Here is a 21,900-nt window from a genome sequence, read left to right on the forward strand (position 1 = left end):
ATTGCACTCCAGCCTGGGCAACAGAGTGAGACTCTGTCTCAAAAACAAACAAACAAAAAAAAGCAATTGTTAAATAGTTTCATTTCAGATTTTGAGGAAAAACTCAGCATATTTATGATGTTGCTGGTGTTTCTCCCATTTCACTCTGGGATTCAATTTTTTGACAGTAGGTCACACTTAGAAATGGGCCTCTCAGTCCCTCTTATTTGTTCCAGAAGAAGGTATGTAATTGCTATTTGGAGGAAGACATAAGTACTGGCAATTGTATGAGATCAAATCAGGTGATAGTTCTCTTCTCCAGAATGAGGGTGGTATATGAGCAAAAATAGTAGGAAAGGGCCCAGGTAAGAACATGGTAAGTCAGTCTGATGGTCTCGTTTTCTACACACCCTCTTCACTTCCACAAATGATCAATACACATGTTGCCTCCTGCCATAGGCTCTTAATGGCTCTCCATGAGTAGTGAGTCACTTTTCTAGGTTAACCATGCCAATTCAATATTTCTTCATGCACACCATGCTTATTATGATGTTCATAGCTTAATAGTTCCTGACATTTAAAAAAAAGGTGCTAAGACCTTCAAGTAATGTATCTCATAAGTGGTATACATTCAGAACTTTGTATATAAATGTCTCTTACACTTCTAATTATATCTTAACTGCTACCTTCGAAGTACATTATGCTGCCTGAATAAACCTTATATTTAAAAAACCTAATATTCCAACATCCTGCTTGTTATATCGGTTATTCTCAATTGTTTCATCAATCAATAATCATTTCTTGAGCACCTAATGTGTGCCAAGCCCTGATAAATCTGAAGCGTACATAAATAAAAGGGGCCACAATTTGTGCTTTTAGAATCTGAGAATCTACCACAGGAGGCTAAATAGATTCAAATGCCTGCAATGCAGTCAAGTACAGTGGTTAATAGTTGCGGCTATGAACAGAAGTGGGACATAATATTCCAGGCTAGGCAGCTGGGCTCATTCTTTGAATTAATCCTTTAGATTCCGATAAGACTGCTGATTGACACCTTATCCAAGTTGGAGACCAATTTTTTTTCCTAGTAGAGGACTCCATAACCCATAATTTAAGAGAGTTTTACTAACTTAGTTGTGCCCAAACCTTGATCTCTGTTGGAGTGTTGAGGTCTTGCCCTCATCTCTCCTGATCAAGCTCCCACTGTGTACCCTAGGTCTAGTGCAAAGCAGCTGCCTAATTTCTCTGTATTTTAGATCACTCTCTTGGGTCATTATATTGTTAATACTATCACAACAAATTGTTCCTGCCTTGTTACCTTTACCAGCTTTTGCTCTTACTGTTGCAATTTATTTTGTCTTATTTCTCTTGTGAGTTTCTTAAAAGTAGAGTTCTCCATTTCTCTATGGCTATAATTCTTAGAAAAGTGCAAGATGCAAAATAATATATAATGAATTGAGTATTTCAAAAAGTTTGGGCTCTAGGACTAGGTTCCCTGTGCTTGTGTCCAGTGTTGGGTTCCAGATTTCTTTTTTCTCAGATTCCTGCTTCCCAGTAGGAATCACTTCACCCAGAGTCCTTCCCAGCTTAACTTCTCCCTCTGCTATCTGCTTGTTGTTTTTCTAGCAATCACCCTATCTAATTGTTTAGGTTTTCTTTGGGTCTTTAGAAAAGCATAATGTAGTAGATTGTGAGATTTTATAGCCTGAGTTCAAATCCTGGATTTTACCTACTAGCTGTGTAGCCATGTTCAAATTAATTAATATATGCTTCATATTCCTCATCTTATCTGTACAATGGAGATAATAGCAACAATACTTTATAGAAGTGACAAGAGGGTTTAATAAGTTAGTATACTGATAACAATAATAACAGTCTATACTTAAAAAGTACAAGTGTTTGACTCAAAAAAAAAAAGTATGTGCTCACACTAACACAAACTCACAGTTGAGTTCACAAAGACAGACACAACCTGAAATAAAACACAAATAGCAAATAATGATAATTATGGAATTATTTCCTTCGGAGGCAACTTCTCTCTTAAAAAGGAAGAGTTTTTAATGGGCCGAAGTACAAAACACCCTGTCGCCCTCCCTCCAGCCCCTAACAAACCCTTAGCAACATATTTAGGGAGAGAGATTTTTGACAAGAACCACCCGGTCACTAGAATGTCTAGTTTGATCATTTTAAGTGACTTTGAGAGTAAAGAGCCTTGTTTGTGGGTTATGCAGATTTTCTCTGTTGTCCTGAGGAAAGAATGAGCGAAGCAATATCCATTTTCACTGTCTTGGGTCAGAATAAGAGAACACACACCCCTCAGTAGAATGCACTACTTATCAATAGTACTTGGGTCATTAGAAAACACGAAAATCAGATAGAGAGTTAAAAATCAAAAACTGAAAAGCAATCCTATTGTCTTGGTAGAACATGAACTTCTGTTATCACATACATGGCTTACAGTTGGGAAAACAGTGATCCTTTAGCTGCCTGAGGTTGGTCACAGGTCTTTAGGTGGACATACAGAGAAAAGAAGAAGGAGCGGGGATTATGTGTGTTGTTGTTTATTCAATGTATCAGAATTTACTGGATACTTGCTATGGCCAGCCAATTGATAGTTATTTTATATGTTTTATTTTATTATTGCTCTATAAAATGAGCATATTCTCTTACGTTTGTATCAGTAAAAACAAGCGACTAAAATTAGAGTGATTATCTCAAGTGAAACAAGACTTAAATAACAGATTTAAGTGACCTATCTTACAGATAATTAAACCCATGTGATTCCAATAACCCATTTGAATGGGCGGGTGTGTTTAGAAGCAGTATCTACGACAAGACTATTTGTATTCCTACTTTTACATAAATAATCTCATTTAATTTTATAATCACCCTTTGATGTAACTATAGTTCCAGGTATTATAAATAAATTGAGATGATGTCTCCCCTGTAATTTCATCGGATATTACCTCTAGTTCTTTACTGTGAGAACTCAGTCTCTGGTGCAAATCTCCTTGAGGAACACAGAAGCAACCAAACTCTTCGGTGTTTCTATTTTTTTTGTATCAACTAAAACTTGTGGCTTTTACAAATTGATAAAACATGAGAGACTTATACATTTAATAATTCAATGAATTTTGCTTGCTCTAATTAACATAAATGAAGAGTCAAGGTAGTCTTAGGAAAATCCAGAATGTAGGATTATTCTATCCATTTTCCTAAGACATTCTATGTCTGTGTGGAATCATGATAAATTAGACAACATTTTAAAAACAGTACTTGAATAGGGAAGCATTACATTTTTCATGCCATAGTTTCCTGGATCCTTGCTCTTCAAGGGTTTACATCCTGAGAATTACTCACATAGATTATTTCATGAAATTTTCCTTAAATAAAATTTAATAACAGGTTGGGATGAATTTGGTTATTTATACGTCTTTGGTCCTTGATTAACAGGAATAAAGAAAATCAAGTTGGTGATTCTATGGCAGGAAATTTTCCCACAAAATCTCTGTACCATGTTTTCTTGGATATGCTTACTTTTTACCCCACAGGTGATGGTATTGAACATGGAAGGCACTAATGAGTAAAGGATGAGCAAGGAGATGGGAATCACTGTGAGTGTATGGCAGCAAAAGCAATAAGAGAAAAAGGAGTAGAATACTGAGATGTGCAGGAACAGGGTGACACAAATGTGAAACGCATATATGCTAAATACCTTGGGCAGAGATTCTCTGCAGGTAGCTACAGTACAGCCTGCACTGTATGATGTCTGTGGTTCTAATGACAAATATATCAAATCCAACCACAGAAAAGGCCATAAGAGACCACAGGTACGGACTATATATGTGATGTCTGCACATACCAGATTCAGCATGACCACTTGCTCATAGTAGGTCTAAGGCAAGATCTAGTTGAGGCAGAAGGGCATCTAGGAGAACATGAAGCAAAAGGGCTCATTCACAGTACACTCTGTGTCATTGTGAGAAACACACTCACCTGTCCAAACCCAAAGAATAGACTCAGAGACAAGGAGAACAATAGATGCGAGGCTTTTAATGGAGGTCTTGCAAGATCAGGTCTCTGGTGAGCAGGCATACCTGGTACAGTTACAACAAGCAATTTATCCCCTAGTATGCAAGTCCCCCACCTAGTTCCTCATAGGTTGAGTACTATGAGGTTACAATCTTCCTGGATGTTGCATATATTTCTTTTCTTGGTCTTTATTGGTCGTTGGGTTGGAGCTTTAGGTATTTTCTTTAGGGTCTTCTCACTGCATTTTGTTGCAGCTTATAATGCATTGCAATCATTGTCAGCTCAGGGACTCTTTAGGTATTTGACCTATGACCCAGGCGGTTAGGCAAACTGTTAGGAATAGATAAGGTGAGCTATTTTGCGAGCTAGTAAACTCTCATTCTAAGCTAAACCCTTTGGTTCGGGTGAGGGTAACCAAGCAGTCCCGACAAGCAGGTGCTGGCTATTAAAGCAGAGGCCTAGAGTATCCTGTTCTTCCATAGTTTGCAGGTCCAGGCCTATTCCAGGTACTTTGTCTTGAAAATAGATCACCATATATGTTATTTTCTGCATCATCACAACTGTTCTTGGCTTGACTGCCAAGAACGGTCAACACCCTGCAAAATGGCAGGATGAGGTGGAAAGCAGATGAACACCTCTACTGTCCAGATGGGAACATCTCATGACCACCTCTGACCAACATGGGAGAGAGTATGGATGAATCAGACTAGCATGGTTGAGGCAGCTATAGAAGTCGAATTTATGGGCTTAGAACCAATAAAAGGATAATGTCTTAGGTTATGTGTAAGACCACCTCACTCATCAAACTTAGAAGCATCAGAAAGAAATATATGTGTTCCTAGAAGTAGTTAATGCAGGTCACATGAAAGAAGGGCAATATTAAATATAGCAGCCACAACAACAGCTGATAAAGCACGGGAAACGGATCCAGAATTGGGAAATCTGCCACCCTGGAAAGACACAAGAAGCAGGTGTGTGTTGTGTAGGGTGGGGGCTTTAGACCCCAATGGTGGTATCAGAGGATGACTGCTACCCTAACATCTGCGGGAGAAACCTATTCTCTGAAGAGACCAACCAAGTAATAAACACATATTATTTCAGAAAAGATTGGGAATTATGAGGGCCAAGTGATTAGAAAATTGTCTGAACAGGAAACTACTTATCATATGTAAATCAACACACATTTTTTCCTAAATTAAACCTAACAAAATTGGGCTACATCCCGTTTCAATAACGTTTATCAATCACAAGCCGAAATTTATAGAATGAAGAATAAGCATTTCAAAGGTTAAATGTCCAAATGGAAATGAGTCACATTAAATACTACATTAAACATTAAACATAAGAACACTTGTCCTTTGTTTCCACATGAAAGTCAATTACACCTAAAAAAATTACTTTATTATGCCTGTGGGCAGGTCTAAACCTTCTTTTATTTTATGCACATGAAATTAAAATAAATTGGAAAAATCAAGAAGATAGTGGGAGAGGACGAAGGGGACAGGGAGAGAGAAAGAGAGAGAGAGAGAGAGAGAGAGAGACCTAACAATCAGCCACATTATTCTTACATTGTTTTCATTTCTTTATAGCATCCTGAAGATGGTTTTCATGATTCTGCCTCTTTGAACTGGGGCCAGTTCTATGCGTCAGAGTTTCCTTTTTTTCCCTTTGGAGCCCATTATTTTTTCCTAAGAGTTTCAACAGGACAAGTCGCCACTCTGAGTTTGCCCAGAATTCCTTAGTTAAAGCACAGGTGGGAGATGGCTATGTCACGTAACCTACAGCTGCAGTTCCTGGGAAAAGTAGAGCCTGTCTGTTGCTCTACAGCATCACTTGTCTCAGAAGCAACTTGGCTGTTTCTTCTAGTTCTCTTATGGCTCATTGTCTTTGCCAATGCTGATTCCACTGCTTTAAATTTCCTTTCCGTGTTTATCAATCTAATGAATTAAAACTTCTCAATTTACAATACAGAATAAACATTACCTCTTTAGGGATATCGTTTCTGATCCTCAGATAGAATTGCCTTCTCATTTGTATCCTGTTCATGAAGTCAATATATTACTTGAAGTACATGTATTGCATTTCTGTTCTTTTTTCAAGTCTATCTTTCCGGACTACATTGTAAGGACTAAGTCCAGTGGTTAGAGTCTGTCTTCACCATGCTCAACATAGCTGCATTCTGGATGTCTCAGGACACTGATCAATAAATCTTTCCTATCAAGTACCCCTTCCAAGAAGGAATTCATAAATATACAGACTTTTAATATACACATACTTTCTCTGTGTTGGGAAGTAGACAGGTCTGATAGGTGATTACTGTTTTACTCTGAGAAGAGAGGAAATGGAGACAAAGTTGCTTGGGCAGGGAAGGGTGGGAATTTCTCCAGTCACACACTGAGGAAAGGCCTGAGCTGGGACTCCTGGGAGATGCCAGGTCTCCTGCTGCTGCTGCAGTGCTTCTCCTCCTTTGCTATACCTAAGGCAATCTCAGCCCTAATGTCCAGGAACCTTGGGAAAAGGATAATACCTCAGGGCTAACTTCTTCTGTAATTGCTCCTGGAAGCATTGCCATTGTCAATGAGTTCATAAACAACAATGCACTTCGGGCTCCTGTACTCACCTGCTCAGTGAGAGTGAGAGCTCCCAGAGAACCAATACAGTGACTTGCTCACTTTTTAAAATCCTATCTGAGATCTCTTTAGAACACAGCATTCATCATTCACATATTTATTCATGTAACAAATAAACTTGTCATATTTAACACTTCCTCTATTCCAGGCTGCTAAGTGCTGGGCATACAGCAATAAGAGTGATTTGGTGGCAGCTCTCAAAAAACTCATAATCAGTTGAGAAACAATTACAAAACATGACTGTTGAGGGTTAGTAAGACAGAAGACACATTGAAGCATTCAATGAAGTTCCTGAAGAAATTAAAGAATGAATGAATGAATTTTCATCCCATGTGTGTTTAATAAAACCAGCTTCATAAAGTTCTGTTGGTAACTCAAGCCACATCCCATTTGGCCCACAGCCTATGTTACCACGTGTTAGGCTTCTCTATTCCTTTCCTGGAGCAACATTTACTCGTTCACGAGTGGACTTTCCCTTCCTAATGTCTTGCCTACACCTTCCTGCTGCAGAGACTGTGCACTATGATTGCTCTGTTTCTGGTGGCAAGAGAACTCCTGCTGCAAATCTGGTTTAAACATCCACTGAGCCCTTTCTATTCAGTCAGGAAACCAATTAAAGTGGGGAGATACAGTGAGAAGGTATCCTTTCCCTAACCCCTCCCTGTAGGCCTTGATCGTCTTTTCAAAGCATGAGGTTTCAAATGGAGCTGGCACATTCAAGAAGCAGAAATTGGCCCAAATGAAATTTATTTTTTAATATTTCCCTTAGGTACAGTTTTGCACGACTCCAGGGATATCATTAATTTGGATTACAATGTGAGCATCTCCTTGGAATTATACATCTCCTTTAAAGTTTTTGAAAGACTTCTAGCTGATTTCTTAGAATTAATTCCTACCCAGGAGCTCTGATTTTTGCTTATTTGTTTGCTTGTTTTTCCCATTCTCTGCCACTATTATACTTTCTGAGTCAGAAATAATCCAAAAGGTGCTACTTATGTTATTTGGTTTCTGTTTCCTCATCTACAAAGTGGAATTGGATGATTACATTGACTTCACATGCTGAAATGCAGTGATGCATTTTCTGCATATTGACCTGTGGAAAATATTAGGGCTGGCATCTGGAGGACTTCCAAAAACTAGAGAATTTCAAATCTCTTTCATGACGGCCCATACTTAAGATAGACATGTTGAGAACTGGAAACCAAAGACTGACAGTCCAGCTTCATCAGGGGTGGGGATGGGGTGAAGGGAAGAGACAAGCTCTGCAAAGTCTCTTTACACATCACCTGGACCTTTCTTTCCTTCCACCTCTGGCCTCAGAAGACAGAGCAGGATGAGCCAGTGACTTCAGGATTAGCAGACCAAGACTAAACTTCAAAATTTTTCATGTCAAGGGGGGACTACAGGACCTCACCCACCTTCAGCCTTCGGCTTTATCATCTTCCGGGGGAGGTCTAGACCACGGGTCTACCTACATGGCATAAATACACACAATACTCAAAATGCAAAGTATTGAAAGTTTATATTTTAGGTCTTTACTGACATGCCTCTACTCTCCATTGAACGGAAACACTGCTTTGCATGTACTTATTGATGCCTGCACTATGCTAGGATTTGCTGAAATCTGAGGTAACTAAAGCACCATTTTTTCTCATGGTGTGCACAGCATGGAGGCTGACACACACCAGATCATTATGGCATAGAGGAGGAAGTGGGTATGATGAGAACAGAATGGAACAAATACTGTGGGAGCACAGAGATGGGTTCTAAGGAAGAGATGTGAACTTTTAGCTCTGTATTCCAGGCACTAAGCATTGCACTGGAGAAAGAGTTATTGGTCAAAAATTGCTTGTTGATTTGAGTATGAAAAAATAATAACATTATGTTTGGCTCTGTGCAGAGTAGAAAATACTGATGAAGCTTTCCCCTTTTGGAAAGTACTCTAAAACGGAGCCCTGACATCACAGTTTGGTTCTAAGTCATGTTTGAAAACCACGAAAAGCTGATGTACCAGGAGCTGCCTTTAATACAGTTTTGTCTGGCCTTTTCTTAGTCACTGTGATTATAGATTTGTTTATTTGAGGGAAGAGAGGCACCGTGAGGTCTCTGCCCGCCTACAAATGGAAAATCGAGTCCCTCAGTCAACAAGCTCACTTGATAGCTTCTGTAAATGTTTATCTTGTTAGTCCATTGTTTTGCTTTAAGAAAATACCTGAGGCTTTAAGAAAATTACCTCAGGGTAATTTATAAAGAAAAGAGACTTAATTGGCTCAGGCTGAAGACTGTACAAGCATGGCACCAGCATCTTCTAGGCTTCTGGCAAGGCCTCAGGATGCTTGCAATCATGGTGGAAGGCAAAGAGAGAGCTGGCACATCACATGGTAAGAATGGGAGCAGGAGAGAGAAGGCGGGGGTGTCTCAGGCTCTATTAAACAAGAAGATCTCACATGAACTAACTGAGGGAGAACTCACTCATCACCAAGGAGATAGTGCTAAGCCATTCGTGAGAGATCCACCCTCATGATACAATTACCTCCCACCAATATTGGGAATCACATTTCAACATGAGATTTGGAGTGTACAAACATCCAAAATGTATCATTATGCCCTGGCACTTCAAATTTTATGTCCTTCTCACATTGCAAAATACAATCATCCTTTACCCATAGTCCCCCAAAGTCTTAACTCATTCCAGCAACAAGTCCAAAGTCCTAAGTCTCATCTGGGACTCATCTCCTTTCACCTATGAGCCTGTAAAATCAAAACAAGTTATTTACTTCCAGCATACAATGGTGGTACAGGCATTGGTTAAATATTCCCAATCCAAAAGGGAGAAATTGTCCAAAAGAAAGGGGCAGTAAGTCCCACACAATTCTGAAATCCAGCAGGCAGACATTAAACCTTAAAGCTCCAAAATAATCGCCCCTTACTCCATGTCCTTCATTTAGGGCATATACTGGTGCAACAAGCGGGCTCCTTGGGAGCTTGGGAAGTCCACCCCTGTAGCTTTGCAGGGTGCAGTCCCTGTGACTGCTCTCATGGATTGGAGTTGAGTACCTGTGGCTTTTCCAGGCTCAGGATGCAAGCTACTGTTGGCTCTACTATTCTGGGATCTGGAGGGCAGTGGCCCCCCTTCCACAGGTCCACTAGTCAGTGGTCCAGTGGGGACTGTGTGGACACTCTGACACCACATTTCCCTTCAGCGCTGGCTTACTAGAGTCTCTCTGTTAGTGTTCTTCCCCTGCAGCAGGCTTCTGCCTAGGCACTCAGGCTTTCCAGTACATCCCCTGAAATTTAGGGGGAAGCCTGCAAGCCTCCTTCATGCTTGCATTCTGTGTGCCTGCAGACTTAACACCACATGGAAGCTGCCAAGGGTTACAGCTGGCACACTCTAGAGTGGCAGCCCAAGCTGCACCTAGGGCCCTTTGAGCCATGGTTGTAGCTGGAGCAGTCAGGATGCAGGGAGCAGTGTCCCAAGGCTACACAGGGCAGTGGTCCCTAGGCCTGGCCCCCAAAACCATTTTTTTTCTTCCTGGGCCTCTAGGCCTGTGGTGGGATGGACTATCTCAAAATACTCTGAAATGCCTTCAAGACCTTTTTTCCCATTGGCTTGGATATTAGCACTTGGCTTCTTTATAGTCATACTAATCTCTCTAGCAAGTGATTTCTCCAGAGCTTACTTGACTTCCTCTCCTGGAAATGCTCTTTCCTCTTCTATCACATTGCCAGATTGTGACTTTTCCAAATGTTTATGCTCTCCTTCCCTTTTAAATATAAGTTCCTACTTTAAGTCATTTATTTGCTCCTATATCTGATTGTAGCCTGTTAGATGCAGTGAGGCCATCTCTTGCATGGTTTGCTGCTTAGAAATTTTTTCTTCCAGATACACTAAGTCATCCCTTTTAAGTTCAAACTTTCATAGGTCCCTAGGACATGGACACAATGCAGCCATGCTCTTTGCTCGGGTGCAACAACACAAATGACCTTAATTCCAGCTCCCAATAGCTTCCTCATTTCCATCTGAGAACTCATCAGCCTGGATTTTACTGTCCATATTTCTTCACTTCACTTCAAGTTCATGTGGACTTAGTTCATTTCTTCACTTCAAGTTCATATGAACTTCACTGCCAATATTTCTATCAGCATTTTGGTCACAATTATTTAACCAGTCTCTAAGAAGTTCCCAACTTTCCCTTGTCTTCCTGTCTTCTTCTGAGTTCTCTGAACTCTTCTAACCTCTGCCCATTACCCAGTTCCAAAGCAGCTTCCACATTTTCAGGTGTCTTTACAGCAACTACCCTACACTTGGTACAAATTTCCTCTGTTAGTCCATTGCATCACGATAAAGAAATATCTGAGGCTGGGTTATTTATAAAGAAAAGTTTAATTAGGTCCCAGTTTTGCAGGCTGCACAAGCATGGGTGCCAGCTTGTTTTTGGTGAGGCCTCAGAAAGTGTGCAATCATGGCAGAAGACAAAGGAGGAGCTGGTACATCACATGGCAGGAGTGGGAATGAGAGAGAGAAGGGGGAGGGGGAGGTCCCGGACTTTTTATTTATTTATTTATTTATTTATTTATTTATTTATTTATTTATTTATGATGGCGTTTCACTCTTGTTGCCCATGCTTGAGTGCAATGGCGTGATCTCTGCTCACCGCAACCTCTGCTTCCCCAGTTCAAGCGATTCTCCTGCCTCAGCCTCCTAAGTAGCTGGGACTACAGGCGTGCACCACCATGTCCAGCTAATTTTGTATTTTTTAGTTGAGACCGGGTTTCACCATGTTGTCTAGGATGGTCTTGATCTCTTGACCTCGTGACCCACCTGCCTCGTCTCCCGAAGTGCTGGGATTACAGGTGTGAACCACCGAGCCCAGTTAGGACTGTTTTAAATAACCGGATCTCGCATGATCTAACTGAGAAAGAACTCACTCATCACCAAGGAGATAGTGCTAAGCCATTCATGAAGGATCTGTCCCCATGATCCAATCCCTCCCACTAGGCCCCACCTCCAACACTGGGAATCACATTTCAACAGATTTGGAGGGGAGCCAGGTCCAAATCATATCAACTACAGGCACATTTGAGTTAGTCATATGCTTTATATTTTGGACATAAGGATTCTTCATGTTATAATGAAGTTAGTCATCTATTTTCATTGGTTCAGAATATTTAAGTTTACTTACAATCATGATAGAGTAATACAGCTTAACTAATTAATGTCTATATTGGGGCTGGAATTGCAGGTATTCATTGTTTTGATTTTGGGTGGAAATCATGCAAATTAGATGTTCTGTTTGTCAGTTTCTTTTGTTCCCTATTCTATCCCCACCTTTTGGCAGAATGCTAGGTGAAGAGTAATTGCTCAATATATTACTTGAATAGAAATTTAAAATGTTACAAATATTTTATTTTTCATTAAAAAAGTGACTGGAGGACAATTTGCTATCTGTATAACAAATTTATCTTATCTGACAATATCCTTTACAATTTTAATTCTGTAGGGTGATAAAAGAAGTCCTTGGGACTGAGAGGTATGGTATTGTATTCAATTTTGGAGAAATGAGATAAAAATGGACCTGGACCTGCAAAAGCCATCTTGTGATAAGTACCAGGTGAACATCACACTGTATCACATAAATATGTAAAATCATTTTGTATCAATAAAAACATAATTAAATTAAATTTAAAAATACACTAAAGTATAAAAATATAATGAAAATGCCATAAGCATCACTACTCCAAGCAGCTATTTTTTATCATTTGGATATATTTCCTGAATTCCTTTCTTTACGTATGTATTCCAGTTTAGAATTGGCATCAAGCCTTATGGGCGATAGTTTTTCTTTTCAATTTAAGATTATATCTTACTTATTTGTCAAATTTTCAGGTAGTCCTTCCAAATAAAATAGTTAAATGGCACCTGATATTCAACTGAGTATTGCTTCATCTGTAATCTTATAGGACAATATTTGAATCATTTTATATTTTGTTTTTATAAGGCATGATTTTATGCATGTGTTTGTACATATGCACTTTATTTTTATAAACATATTCTCAGATGAAGAAATATATGTACTTTTAAATTATTTGATGTCAATTTCTAAATTTCTTTTAAGCAAAGTGTACCTACTTCTACTGACAGTGTAAAAACAACTTTTTTACCTTAATCATCTGTGGGAGATGACATTCTTTTAAAATATTCACTGATTTAATAGGTAAAACTACTTTTATTGTTTCCATGTGATGATGAATATGTAGTCAACAAAGTTGTTCTTATCCATCACATCTCTCAGGTATCTCTTTTCTAGGTACCCTGAAAATTGTTTCTCTTGCCTCTAGAGGGTTGCTTACCTCTGAGCCAGTTATTTACAGAGCTGACTTAGTGATAATAAGCAATAGCCTGTCAAATGTTCATTAATGTCCCCACATTAGTGGGGCAATGTAAGTGATGGGGATACACTGACCCTTTGCTCAGGGGATGTTTCCACAACATCCTTGGATAACCCTGACCCCGATCTGTTTGGTTTTAACTCCATAAATGATGGGGTTGAGCATGGGAGGTATCAGTAGATAGAGATTAGCAAACAGGATGTGTACAACTCGGGGCACATCATGGCCAAAGCGGTAGGTGAGGAAAGAAAAAAGGGCTGGGATATAAAGAGCCAAGATGACACAGATATGGGAGGCGCATGTGCTAAAAGCTTTGAGGCAGGCTTCACCTGAGGGCAACTGAAGCACAGCTCTCAAAATCATCACGTATGACTTACCAATGACAATCATATCAAAGCCAGCCACAGAGAAGGCCACAAAGAGCCCATACCCACGACTTATGCTTGTATCAGCACACACCAACTTCAGCACAGCCATGTGCTCACAGTATGACTGGGGAATGGCTTGGTGTTGGCAGAAGGGCATCCTAGACACCATGAAGCAGAAGGGGCTCACCCACAGCAGCCCTCTCAGCATCACGATGGTCCCCAGTTTGATCAAGACCAATGGGGTCAGGATGCTAGAGTGTCGGAGTGGGAAGCAGATAGCCACGTAGCAGTCCAGGGCCATAGCCATGAGCACCCCAGACTCCATAGAAGAAAAGGCATGGATGAAGAACACCTGGATGAGGCAGGCATGGTACTGAATCTCATGAGCATGAAACCAGAATATGGCCAACATCTTAGGTTGAGTGGAGGAGGAGAGGACCAGGTCAGTGATGGCCAGCATGGCCAGAAAGAGGTACATGGGCTCATGCAGGGTGTGGTCAATTCTGATTACATGGAGGAGAGTGATATTTCCAACAACAGCCACAGCATACGTGGCACAGAACGGAAAGGCAATCCAAAACTGGAAACTCTCCAGGCCTGGGATTCCAAGCAGGATGAAGGACACAGGATGAGAAGAGCTGTTCCCTGAAGCCAGCACCATGGACTGGTTAATATAGACTCTGTTGGGAACGCAATCTACTCTCTGCAGATGACAACAATCAAAACAAGTGTTATTATTATATGCAAGGCTTTTGGATGGGACTATTGGATACCAGGGTGATTGGGTTTGATTATAAACTAGAATAATTTCAACTGTTTTAATAAATAATATGTTGCAACATGACATGATGTTACTGTTGTTTTTCGTACTTGTGTCATTCAAAATGGGGTAGAACATACTAGTTTCATGTGTAACTGTTTTTTAAGAATCAATATTTTTCTTGACCAGGTGTGGTGGCTTACATCTATAATCCTAGCACTTTGGGAGGCTGAGGCAGGTGGATTGCTTGAGGCCAGGAGTTCAAGACCAGCCTGGCTGACATGGTGGAACCCCTTTTCTACTAAAAATACAAAAAAAACAAAACAAAACAAAACAAAAAAACCCCATTAGCCAGGCATGGTAGAGCACGCCTATACTCCCAGCTACTCAGGAGGCTGAGGAAGGAAAATCGCTTGAACCCAGGAGTTGGACGTTGCAGTGAGCTGAGATCACACCACTGCACTCCAGCCTGGGGTGTCAGAGCGAAACTGTCTCAAAAAAAAAAAGAATCAATATTTTTCTTGAAAGTAGCATCTGCTAAGGGAAAAATCATCATGACAAGTAATATTATAGTAATTCTTGCTCTTCAGTTCTATAGAACTCACAGCTGATTAGCTTAAACTTTTCCACAGGTCCTTTTTAAACCTCTGGTTAGCCACTTGGCCAACTTCTCAGAGTAGGAAGTCAGTAGAGTTTGCAAGCCGATAGCAATTTATGTATTGCTTTGAAGTTAGCTTTGAATCTAGGTCAGTTACCACAAGGGCTTGGGTGGGAAGTTAATCTACTGACCAATTGTACATTTATAATTTAATTTATTATCTTTAGTGTAGGTTTCTCCTAGACAAGAAGTTAGCAAACTTTTTTTCTTTAAAAAGTGAGATCACAAAATTTTGAGAAATTGTGGCCTATACTGTCTGTTGCAGCAGATCAATTCAGCCATTGTAGTGTGAAAGTAACCATAGTCAACACATAAATGTGTGAGTGTGGTGTGTTCCAGTAAACCTTTGTTTACAAAAATGGGTCGCAAGCAGGTGTTGGTTTCCAGGCCATAGTTTGCCAACCTCTGTCCTAGAAGAGGAATTTTTCATGAAGTCAGCCGTGAACCCCACACTATCTCTAGCATCTCTGTGCTTGGTGCAGAGTAGGAGTTTAATAAAATATTCCTGAGGAAAGTAGCAAATAAATGTCATTATTCAAAGGCAGCAGACTCATTAACTGATTAACAATATTCTAAATACCCAGACAGCCCTATTGACTACCTTGAGGCCATAGAGGTTGCCCTGCTACGGTAGATACTGTGTGAGCCCCACTGTCTGTCTCTATTCATCTTACCTGAGTTTATTCCACTCTTTGAGTTTTTTGGTGATCACTATCAATCTCAGAATCGATGGCACAAAGCTCATTTTGTTCTTACCCAACACTTTTTCACTAAACTCAGTTGCCTGTGCTTTGTTTGAAAGCCTCAGTTCTTACCACCTTCAAAAGGGAAACACCTGGGCAAGAAAAGTATGCATTTAAATACCCATCACCTCTTGGAACTAACACATGTCTCATTCACTAGAAAAAAAAAAAAAAATCCTGAAAAGAATTTCTTCAAGATCCCCCAAAGGCCTTGTCTTTTCCTAAATTTCTCTTACATTTGCTGAGGAGTGCTTTAATTCCAACTATGTGGTCGATTTTGGAATAAGTGTGATGTGGTGCTGAGAAGAATGTATATTCTGTTGATTTGGGGTGGAGAGTTCTGTAGATGTCTATTAGGTCCGCTTGGTGCAGAGCTGAGTTCAATTCCTGGATATCCTTGTTAACTTTCTGTCTCGTTGATCTGTCTAATGTTGACAGTGGGGTGTTAAAGTCTCCCGTTATTATTGTGTGGGAGTCTAAGTCTCTTTGTAGGTCTCTACGGACTTGCTTTATGAATCTGGGTGCTCCTGTATTGGGTGCATATATATTTAGGATAGTTAGCTCTTCTTGTTGAATTGATCCCTTTACCATTATGTAATGGGTTTCTTTGTCTCTTTTGATGTTTGTTGGTTTACAGTCTGTTTTATCAGAGACTAGGATTGCAATCTCTGCCTTTTTTTGTTTTCCATTTGCTTGGTAAATCTTCCTCCATCCCTTTATTTTGAGCCTATGTGTGTCTCTGCACGTGAGATGGGTCTCCTGAATACAGCACACTGATAAATTTCTCAAGATTTATAACAGACTGGGAGAAATAGGGCTCAGACTTTATAAGTCTAGATTTAAACTGGAATCTTGACCATCCTGCCAAAGAATAAGATATAGGTTTGCTCAAAACAAATACGTGTATGTAGAGTATGGTAAAAATTCAAAACCACCTATATCTGGGGTCCACCTATATCTCTGTCCCCCTTTGCCTGTCCCAGACTTTCCAAGCTGTTTTGTATATTCTGTTTGAGCCAAAGTCTTTCTGTCACTTGCCCCTGTATATCACCCTCAAATTGTCATGGGGACAGTCCCTCAGCTTCAGGGGTACCTTGAAATGCATACCCAGACCATCCTCATTGCTGTACGAGGCAATATAAGGGGTGCTGGCCAAATCCTGGAACTTAAAGTAAAATTTAAAAAATAAATAAATAAATAATTGTTATTTTTGGAGACATAGCACTATAGACTTAAACTTTTTTTTTTAATAAACTTACGTGTGCATGTGTCTTTAGAGTAGCATGATTTATAAACCTTTGGGTAAACACCCAGTAGTGGGATCGCTGGGTCAAATGGTATTTCTAGTTCTAGATCCTTAAGGAATTGCCACACTGTCTTCCATAATGGTTGAACTAATTTACACTCCCACCAACAGTGTAAAAGCATTCCTATTTCTCCACATCCTCTCCAGCATCTATTCATGATAGCAAAGACTTGGAACCAACCCAAATGTCCATTAATGATAGACTGGATTAAGAAAATGTGGCACATATACGCCATGGAATACTATGTAGGCATAAAAAAGGATGAATTCATGTCATTTGCAGGGACATGGATGAAGCTGGAAACCATCATTCTAAGCAAACTATCACAAGGACAGAAAACCAAACACCGCATGTTCTTACTCATAGGTGGGAGTTGAACAATGAGAACACATGGATACAGGGTGGGGAACATCACACACTGGGGGCCTGTCTGGGGGTGGGGGGTTGGGGGAGGGATAGCATTAGGAGAAATACCTAATGTAAATGATGAGTTGATGGGTTCAGCAAACCAACGTGGCACATGTATACATATGTAACAAACCTGCACATTGTGCACTTGTACCCTAGAACTTAAAGTATAATTTTAAAAAAATGATAAAAAATTTGTTTATTTGCTTGTTCTTTTTCTTTTATTTTTGAGACATGCTTTCACTCTGTTGTGCAGGCTGGAGTGCAATGGTGTGATCACAGCTCACTCTAGCCTTGAACTTCTGGGTTTAGGTGATCCTCCCACCTCAGCCTTCTGGGTAGCTGGAACTACAGATACGCACCACAACGCCCAGCAAATTTTTTGTATTTTTAATAGAGACAGGGTCTCACTATGTTACCCAAGCGTGCCTCAAACTCTTGGGCTCAAGTGACCAGCCAGCCTTGGCCTCCCGAAGTGCTGGAATTAAAGACATATGCCACTATGCCCAGCCCAAATTTTATTGTTTCTAACTCACACAAAACCTCTGCATCCTCCTATAACAATGAGAAAACAGAGTTCAGACTAGTTATGTGATCTGCACAAGATCACACAGCAAGTAAGTATCGAGGTGCATGACTTTGCAGCCAGTGCTCTTGGTGGTACCCATGCTGCCTGGGCTAGATAACAATTCAGACTCCTGCCCAGGTTGGGGAAAGCAGAGTTTGCTGTCCTATCATGACAAAGGCAAACATGAAGGGGGTGTGCACAACTGCATGCTGAATTAGAGGAAGATCTGAACTTGGACCCAGGATCCCTGCTACTTCACTGGACTGGAGACTCTAGCACAGTCTCCAGCTTGGCCTCCTGGGATCTCTGGGTGTGTGCTGCTTTCTCGGGGAGGACATCTTTAATGTATTCTGCCCATGAGCCTTAATGGAGAACTCTCCTGTTCTGCACCCTCCTTAGGAAGTCATGAGTTTCTCCTCAGCCATGTTTCAGCTACCTGTATTCTATAGCCCCTTTACAAACCAGTTTCTGTCTTCCCATTCACTCATACTTCTGACTCCCCAGTAGGCTTTTCACAGGGCAGAGCTTCCCCATGAAGTTATGTCTCTCAGCCTTCCTCATTCCATTCTGCTTGCTCTGCTTTTCTGCTCTCAGATTTTCTTTTTTTGGTGGACAATGGGGGAGCAGGGCTGCCCTGGTATCCAAGACTGAATTAAGAGATGGGGACTGTGGACAGGTGCCTCCCTTTCTTCTCTCCATTTTCCTCTGCTGACCTACGGAATCTAGTGCCATCACTGTCAGTGATTCCCTTATCTTCCTTTTCTCACAGACTTATGAACATAACACAGGCAGACTTAATGCTTCAAGGCATGTGGAGTGGACATGGAATTAACCAATACTTAGCCATTTTTGTCCAGCATGTGAGGTTTTCAACATAGGAAGCACAGGTTGTCAGCTTGCTTCTGTGTTGAGAAATGGAATGTGCATTCTCTAAAAGGTAGGAAAAGAAAGAACCATATAATTTCTCTTCTTCCCTAGTACTTCTTTCTCCCCAACACTGCTTTTAAATCTGTTCCCCTCCACAGGCTAGAATTCTTATGAACATAGTACATACTGAAAGTTGACATGAAATCATGTCATTTTCAAACACTATAACTAAGGACATAACACGTTTAACGTCAGATTTAATTTTTCTGTTTCCCTAAATATAATCAACTTGTAAAACCTCCATGTAGGGTTTTGTTATATAAATGTAGTTACAAGAACTGTATTATCACACTGAGTGGAGCTCAGTTTTCACCTGTCAGACTGGGTTTGATTCCAACTATGACACCCACTGGCTCTGTTGGATTTCAATGATCTCACCCATTATGTGAGAATAGTTAAGTTCATCAGTCAGCTGTGTTGCTCAAGCCTGTGAGGGAATAGAAGATAAAATCAACTGAGAGATTTTACTAAGGAATAGCTTCTAGGAAGCTGTTTTTTCACTTTGAGGTATCTGAAAATAAGGCATAGAGCAATAATGCTGGAGCAGCGTGGGGTTCAGAGCCACCTCTTATGGAAATGTTGTGTGTGGAGGCAGTATTCCTACCTTTCTCAGGTCTCCCTGGAGGACACAGTGGGAGCACTGAGTCTTCTCCCATTCTTAGAATGAAGATCAGTGGTCTTGGATCTGTAGACCTGAAGCTCCCATTGAGTTAGGCCATTGCATTGGCCTTCCTGCTTCTGGGAGCTCTATGACTCCTAATGCTTTCTGTGATGGGCAGAGGTGCCTGAAGTACAGATAATCACTCACCCTGACCTCTACTCTGTCTTTAACCAAGCATGGCATGGCCAGAAGGAGTTCTGAAATTCAGCCTTTGGCAGAGACCTCAGATCAAGGCATATTTAAAGGGTTATGTCTGGACGTTTCCGACCTTTAAGTATTAGTTTTCTCACTCCCCTGATTTCCAGTGCCTCACATGCACACTGGCTTCCTTCTGAGACTGGAGACTACAGCTTGAAGCATTAACCCATCCCTTTCCTCTCTCCTCTGTATACAGAAGTAGGAAGGCAGATGATTTGAATGCTTGTGCAAAAAAGGTGTGCTGTTGAGATTGCATGAATGTGATTTTATCTGTATGCATGTATTTTTTTTTTAGTCGGAGTATGTATATTTATAATTCAGGGGATATTTTGTACAATATGAAACTGCTGATATGTCATGTAAGTCGAGTCGATGTGAGTATCTGAGAGATATGTTAATAAACACATGTATAAGGCACTGAATTTGCATATAAGAGGAGTATTTGTGTGAATAAGCATAAGTGTATATCAAATTATGAATCATGATTTGCTTTAAGTATGTATCATTAGTGTGCTACCATCATGCTATGAGTTCAAGGTTATTGAATACACACATTCCGTGAAGGCACATGCCTAGCTACATACCTGGCAGTGTGAGTTTGCACATAGAGTGTGTACATATGAGTATGTATATACAAGGAGTGTGGGGTTAATGAGGATGTTGAGCATCCATTAGAGTATCAGTGTTTACTAAGGTAGCTATGGTTGTGAGACCCCTCACCTCTGAGTGAGTGATTATCCAGATAGGTGAAAAGACTTCCAAAGAAGACCATGCCATAGTCAGTTCTGAAACTTTGTTAGGCCGGAGGGCCCTCTTCACTCAATCTGAACAGTGAAGGCCTACACAGAGCTTCCTCTGTTTCAGTACAGAATCCAGATTTTTAAATCTAATGTTTTTAATCTAAACACTGAGGAAGATTTGAGAAAGGAAACATATAAGCATGCAAAGAACGATTTGTTTGCGAAGAGTGCAATCTGTCAGACTAGAACAAAATACGAAGTGCAACATACATTTAAATGGATACAATTACCAAGGTTATCAGGTTTACATCAATATGTATGTGATAGATGGTAATGATCAAGGTCACAAAGGTCATAATTTTTCATCTATCAGCCTACAAAATCAGAAGTACCATTTTCTGTTTTAGAGAGTCCAGGTATACAGGAAATATTCAAAATATTATTTTGGAGATCAGGCTGACATTGTACATTGGAATTTCTGGCTTCAAATTATTTTTCTTTTTCTTTTAATGTTTCCTTTCAACTTTTATTTTAGATTCAGGGAGTACCTATGCCAGTTTGTTACAGGATAAATTGCATGTCACAGGGGTTTGGTGTACAGATTATTTTATCACCTAGTTGTTAAGTACAGTACTCAATAGGTAGTTTTTTATCCTCACCTTCAATCCAACCTCCACGCTCAAGTAGGCCCCAGTGTCTGTTGTTCCCTTCTTTGTGTCCATGTGTACACAATGTTTAGCTTTCACTTATAAATGAGAACATGTGGTATTTGGTTTTCTGTTCCTGCTTTAAGTTAATTTGCTTAGGATAATAGCCTCTCATTCCATCCATGTTGCTGCAAAATACATGATTTCATTCTTTGCAAATCATTTTTCTTTATTTCTTTTTGTTGTTTATTTCCTTTAACTTCGGTATGTGACGTTCTTAGTATATTGGAAGCAGAATAAAATTCAGGTCCCTTTGCCTTCTTTTTCTTCTTGCTTTTTTAGGGGCACTTTTCTCTTTCAACAGAATATGACATCCAGGATAGGACCTGTGGTGTTTCATTTCTGACTCTTCCACAGTCCCAAATGCCACTTGGCTCTAAGCAGGCATGACCCAGGCTCTTGTGGAAAGCATTTATCAGACTATCCACACTACTTTTTAAGTTTAGTAGGGGATTTCAAGGTGAAAGGAGTATATAGTAGAAATGTCAGAATTTTTCTGATTGATCCTCCCAGAGGCCCCTTATCATTTGAGTCTTTCCAAAGCTGGTACCTCTCCAGGATTCACTGAGGACTCTAAACGTGGCTCACAGCTGTTTGTCGAAGCCCAGTTTCCACTGGAATGTACCAAGGTTTCTGGGCAGTTTTGAGAGCCCAATAAAGGTTGGTTACGATAAACTTATAGTCACGCCAATCTGCAATTGCAGGGTTACAAAGGCAGGGCAGAAAGGATGTTTAGAAAGAAACTTTTGTTGGAAAAAAAGGTTTTTGGGGATATTGACATGAGAATTCTGAGACAATTCAGCATATCTATGTAGAAACATGTT

The 21,900-nt window shown here is 40.2% G+C and overlaps 2 protein-coding genes across 2 annotated transcripts in view; one reads left to right on the forward strand and one right to left on the reverse strand.

Moving 5' to 3' along the window:
• The window catches only part of MMP26 (matrix metallopeptidase 26), a 275,769-nt gene that overhangs the window by 85,459 nt on the left and 168,410 nt on the right, over positions 1–21,900 (forward strand). The gene's annotated exons all lie outside the window — the stretch shown is intronic.
• Positions 13,113–14,060, reverse strand: OR52R1 (olfactory receptor family 52 subfamily R member 1). Its single transcript, XM_019035936.4, has one exon. The coding sequence runs from the start codon at positions 14,058–14,060 to the stop codon at positions 13,113–13,115; it is 948 nt and encodes a 315-aa protein (XP_018891481.4).

Source organism: Gorilla gorilla, chromosome 9, assembly GCF_029281585.2.
Source record: "Gorilla gorilla gorilla isolate KB3781 chromosome 9, NHGRI_mGorGor1-v2.1_pri, whole genome shotgun sequence".
NCBI lineage: Eukaryota > Metazoa > Chordata > Mammalia > Primates > Hominidae > Gorilla > Gorilla gorilla.